Source organism: Cryptomeria japonica, chromosome 3 (assembly GCF_030272615.1).
Source record: "Cryptomeria japonica chromosome 3, Sugi_1.0, whole genome shotgun sequence".
NCBI classification, from domain to species: domain Eukaryota; kingdom Viridiplantae; phylum Streptophyta; class Pinopsida; order Cupressales; family Cupressaceae; genus Cryptomeria; species Cryptomeria japonica.
In genome coordinates this window covers 626,703,730-626,709,729 of record NC_081407.1, presented here as the reverse complement: position 1 = coordinate 626,709,729, position 6,000 = coordinate 626,703,730, and the positions used below count along the sequence as shown (strand labels likewise).

Here is a 6,000-nt window from a genome sequence, read left to right as displayed (position 1 = left end):
TTTACACATTTTGCTTGTTGTCTACCAATTCTTAGCATGATCATTGACCTAGGAGAAGTTCTCCCCTAGTGATTTGACAAACTCCTAAAGGCATTTCTAAATATTGAGAGTTTTATGATCATAATGAAGAGGAGAATCTAGCAAACTATAAAACATAATTGCACAATGAGTAGGATCAAATATACAACCTACATAATAGATTTTTTTGCTGTAGAAGTAATGCAAAACTATAGATTCAACTTGAAAATAATAAGATCTTAGCATAAAAAACTAAATATTAAATATGATCAAATTGCTTACTTTCTTACAAGACACCAAAAGTCTTCAATCACATTTACTCATCCACTTGAATCATAAAACTAAATACCCCGATCCTTTACATTTAACTTCCTAACTTACTATTTATTTCTAAATAATGCCCTGCTGGATAAATTTGTCGAAGTTAATTTTTGCTTTTCGATTGATTATCCTTTTTTTAACCCTAAGAAAAGGTATTTCCCTCTACATTTATTTATCACCCGCCTTAATTAATAAACGCATTTTCAGAAAATGAATTTGACACTGAAAAAGAAGTTGGGTGAAAATACAACTATGAAATTGCGGGAGGGCTCAGTGAATTCCGATAATTAAAAGAAGTAAAATTGTTTTAAGATGCAACTCCAATTTGAAATTTATCCAAATAAAAACATCGAAATTTCAGTAACATGATGCACAGTAATACAAACTGTTGATGGCCGGCTTGCTAGTAGAAAGAAACTATTCCTCTTCGGCGCTGGTACTATAAAATCTTAATTAATACAGTGGGAGCATGTTGGAAATAAAAAAATAATGAATCGAAAAAGGGCCCAAATAGAAGCAAAATGGAGATAAAAAACTGCCACATAACCGGGGTTTCGCAACAATGCGTAAACTCTCAGAAAGCAACCAGGAAACTGTAGATACGACTAAAATTTCAAGTTGGGGTGCCCCAAATCACCAAATTCAGCTACCCAAATGCCCAGGATATTCGAAATTGAATGTTGCTATTTATCAAATTTAGGTACTCAGTACCCAGATTATCCACAAGCATATGTGCGGGTTTACCAAAGTACTAATTTTAGGTACCCAGCTGAAAGTCCATTAATTATCCCACTCGCTATTGAGTAACATCTGACAGTCCTGAAGATCTTCTGTCAATTAATTGGAAAAAATTGTGCTAAAATCGGTGTGGAATGCACTCTGGCAGTAATAACAGTATTAGTCAAAAGAATAGTAGTACTGAAAAACGGAGGAAGATCAAACAAGAATCAGCAATGGCATCCACTGTCACCATGACCGGCACTGACAAGGCACCGAGCTCTGATGACAACTGTTTGATTTTTTCTGTGAAAGACATTAGTCGGTACCCTCTACCTGGCTGTTTTGAACCTTCTTCTATCGCCTTCAGCCCCGATGACAAGCTCATATCTTATCTCTACAGTCCTGACAACACCTTGAATAGAAATATCTTTGTCTTTGATCCTGCCAGTGGGAAGCAGCAGACGCTTTTGAGCCTCCCTGGCGGAGGACTTGATGAGAGCGTCTTATCTAATGAAGAGAAGCTGTGGAGGGAGAGGCTGAGGGAGCGTGGACTAGGTATTACCTGCTATGAATGGGTCAAGCATAGTCAGTCTCCTCGCATTATGGTTCCTCTGCCAAATGGGGTAATGTAATTTTCAGATTTTATAATTATATTCTCCCATCTTGATTCTTAATTTTTTTTCAAAATTTGAATTGCGTAGGATTATTATACTTTGAAGCGCTTATTAAACATTTGCAATCAAGAAAATTAGCTTTTGTTAAGAATGGGTCTAGAAGGAAACTGAAATCGTTGGTTTCCAGTCTCTATCAAAATAGTTTTGACAAAGCTTTTTTCCCCCTAAACTTTAAGGACCGTAAAGTTAAAAATTGGGTAAAGTCTAATAGGCTTGATAAATGAGCCTTATGTTCTCCTTAAACGTAATTGGATTACACCATCTGTCATCCTCGAAGTAAAGTCATTCCAGGAGGTGGCTTTGAACCAGCTGACACTAATGTTAAAACTATCCATTATGACATATTCAATGGCTCTGACATCCTGTTAGAATATAAATAGAACAATTTAGAATTAGTTCATCCAACAAGTTCAATGCTATATATTTTTGGAGACCATCGAGTCATTGGAATCAAGTTCATATGGTAGTCCATTTTTGACTTCAAATTACCCCAGGCTTGGTAAGAATTCTTTTGATTGTCTGCCTATGCCGGGATTTTACTCATTGAAAATATTGTTTAATGATTTATTGAATTGCTATTGAGCGATGTAATTACGGTCTACATGATTAACAGTGATTGATCTTTTGACTTTTGCTAAAATGTGAAACAGTTGTTTTGAAATTTTGCATTTAAAAAATCCTAACAACAATTGAAGGTGGATCAGATTGCTGTTATCCATCTTCTAAGACCAAACCATCAATGGGATCGATGATGTTTTCTGAATCGCTGGTTACCTGTTCTCAAGTCTTACAGATTGAAGCTATTTCTTAAGAAAACTACAGATAAATGTTCTACATGGTGTAATTTCTTTCTATGTGAGTGCTAATTGGTAAATGAATTTTGTAAGCATACATACATAATACAGGTTTATTGGAAAGAAAAAAATATCTTCAGATATATATTTAAGATGCTTTCGATTCTGGATTTTATTTGAGACTGACAGAAACATTAAGGTATGTGATTATTGATTGACAGCTCTCCCCCACTTATACAATTACAGATTTTTTAATGGAAAGTGATACAGAACAATTCTGGCTATGTACAGTTTGTTTGTTGGTATTCTTCAAGACTGCGGTTGAAGGAGTTTGATTAATGACTGCCCCTTCATTCAGACTATCACTCGTAGCTTTCATCCAATTGGTTTCCAATCGTCAGATATGAATTTGTCATATATTTCTTTTGTTAAGCCAAGTTCTTTTAGCATATTTCACTGACATGACCTTAATGTTCAATCAATTGCACTATATTGAATCTGTAAACAGCTATTAGCGTGGTAAATATACATTCTATCTCTTGTGGTAGCGGGATTCGAGTACAATTCGTCAAGGTCAACAGTCCTACCAGCACTCAAAGAAAAATATCCACAAATCCTAAAGACAAACACCAAAACCTAAGGCCAGAGAAAGTCAACATAGGGTAATGGGTTGGACTTATGATCAGACCGTGGCAGCAATGCACCAATTCATGAGAGTGGGTAACTCTCCTTCTTTAGGCTCTGCTAGGCCAAAGAAGTTGTTCCCTAAGTTCGCTTGACAAATTCAAACACGTAGAATCAGGCCATTAACTACCATACCCAAAGCATGATAAACTGTATATATGGTCACTAAGCTCATAGCATGTTGGCAACTGTGACTAGACCTAAATGACCTCAAATAAGTAGACAATAACAGCTATAAAACATTTATGCATCACCATATATGAGTCCCCTTACATTGTTTATACACATGCAAGTTGCAGGCATTCTTGCATGATTCTCTAACAATTTATCAATTTGAGCTTGTCAAGGATATGGCATAACTGACAATGTTGAATCATCTGAGCATGTAACAGTAAAACCTAGCTACTCCTATACTACCAAGCATGTCATAAGTAAAATATGTTTGGATGTTGGTTGCTTGCTGTTATATCACCATCATGACCAGTGCCTATTCCATTGGGCAACAAAGTTAATACCTACAAAGGAAATTGAGAGCGCTAATGTGAACCAAAATGGACCAAGATTTACACATGCATGCAGATGTGAAAGATCAAGAATCTGCACATGATTAATCTACTTGAAGATCCATCATCAATCAAACATATTCCATTTGTATTAAGAGAAAGCAAGTTACGAAAGCTTTGCAACCTTTTATGGTACTGTCCCACCAATTACCCTTGAACACAATCAAGCCAACAACTGTGGGTAGGAACACTATAGGATTGCACATGAAATCTTCTGAAATACCCATGCTGATCTTGGAGACTTTAATCATTCATTCATCTTGCTGGACTATACATTTCCTATGACTTTGGCTATATACTTTCAGCCCCTTCCAAAATAGAAACTTGCATCATTTGGTGCCCTAGAATACATTTTAGGTTAGCCTTGTACATGAATGGTTCAAAGACAAGCCAATAACCACCACTTATGTCACGTCCTATATTTAATATATTTAATTTCATTGACATATGCTCATTCCAATATTTTCCACAGACTAAGGTGGGATTTGACAAAATAATTTATTTAATATTTACTTCTCAGGCCCATGGTTATTTATACTTTCAAAGAATATTAATGGGATTGGATTAAATATTATTAGCAAGTGGGGGCATTAGAAATCTCCAGGAGCATCTAGTATTTACGTTAAATTGAAATGGAACATCTTTTATGACAGTTGTCATTCACTATTTTTGGTCGACGGTTCCAGAGTGATCTTGGGATATTATTTTTAATTAATTTTCCCTCCAAAATGGGGCATGGGATTTTGGGCATCTAAGTTTGGCTTGCAACATATAAAACTTGAAAATATTTCATTTGAAAGGATCATCTTTTCCATTTCTTCTACACAACTTTTCATTGTATGAACTCAGTGTCTACAATAGCCTTTTATGGATGAAAAGTTGAAAACCCATAGAGGATTGTGTCTTGTGGAAGAAAAACCATGAGTTATAGGAGTCAAAGGATGAAAACGCTTTGACGCCGGACTTTGGGCAGGTGTCGTCTTTGTGGTCTCCCGCTCCGCACCATTTGCACAAATATTGTGTGGCCTCTCCCTTCGGGTAGTCTCGGGCGAAGTGCCCCCACTGGCTGCACGCTCTGCATTGTACCATTGGTCGGCCTTTGGAGTCGTATTGGATCCGGCTCCTTGTATTGTTATTGTTGTTATTGTTGTTTCGTCCTCCCCATTGGTTATCTCGATAGCCTCCCGATGGTGCATTGTTGTTCGCTTGGGAGCTGCCGGTAACGCCCGATGTAGTTGGTTGTTCCTGTGTAAGCAATACTTGTTGGTTTCGTGTTTTCACGTTGTATGGGCATTCCTTGATGAAGTGTCCCATCACTTGGCAAATCTCGCAAAAGGCCTTCTTCGGACAAGTACCCTTTGTATGTCCTTCCTCTTTGCACTCCGTGCACCATACATCCCCTTCGGTTCGACCTGTGCTTCTCATTGCTTTAAATTCTCTCCTCATTCGCTCCATGTCTTTCTGGAGTGCTTGCACCTTTTTGCCAGACTCGCCATCGCTGTTGCTTCCCTCGAAAGAGTCATCATCCTCGGACGAGCTATCCTTCTTCTTTTTCTTCTTGGATGTCTTGGTCTCGCTCTATTATATGCATCTTCGTACGAGGTTGGTGGAACAATTTTCATCTTCTTCCGGATGGAGTGTTTCAGTCCCTCCACGAACCATCTCTTTTTCAACCCATCCGCTGGTTGACTCTCCATTTTCCCCAACAGTTCCTTGAGCCGTCGACTATAGGCTCGGACAGTCTCATTCTTGTTTTGCTTTGTGCCATAGATTTCGGCTACTATTTCATTGTCGTCTCGAAGTAGGCGGAACTCCTTCTCGAAGGCTTTCTGCAGCTTGTCCCATGTGGCCACTGCAGTTTTATCAATATTCGAGTACCAGTCAATGGCAACTCCCCGCAATGTCACTGGGAATTGTGTCATCCATTCGTCCTGGACGGTAACATTGTTCGCTGACCATATGGTTTCGCAAGTGCGGCAATGGCGGACGGGATCTTCCTTCCCCTCGCCGTTGAACTTCGGCAGCTTCTGCTTACTTGCCATCCCACTGTTGGGTCTCGCTCCTCTGGTGCCTTATATGCTTGTACTTGGTGATCCTCCGCCTCCACCTCCTGCACTTGACCCTCCACTCGTGGGTCCTCCAGAGAAGGTTGTTGACCCCGAACCGAACAAATTGCCTCCCGTACGGTACCCTTGCACTGCCTCAGCAGTGTCGGCCGTACTGTCA

The 6,000-nt window shown here is 38.8% G+C and overlaps 1 protein-coding gene across 1 annotated transcript in view; it reads left to right on the top strand.

Moving 5' to 3' along the window:
• Nucleotides 1-646: 646 nt before the first annotated feature.
• The window catches only part of LOC131044255 (uncharacterized), a 48,567-nt gene continuing 43,213 nt past the window's right edge, over nt 647-6,000 (top strand). Inside the window, exon 1 of the mRNA XM_057977551.2 lies at nt 647-1,682. Coding sequence (XP_057833534.2) covers nt 1,212-1,682 — 471 coding nt within the window. The 5' untranslated portion in view covers nt 647-1,211. The remainder of the gene's footprint in view (nt 1,683-6,000) is intronic.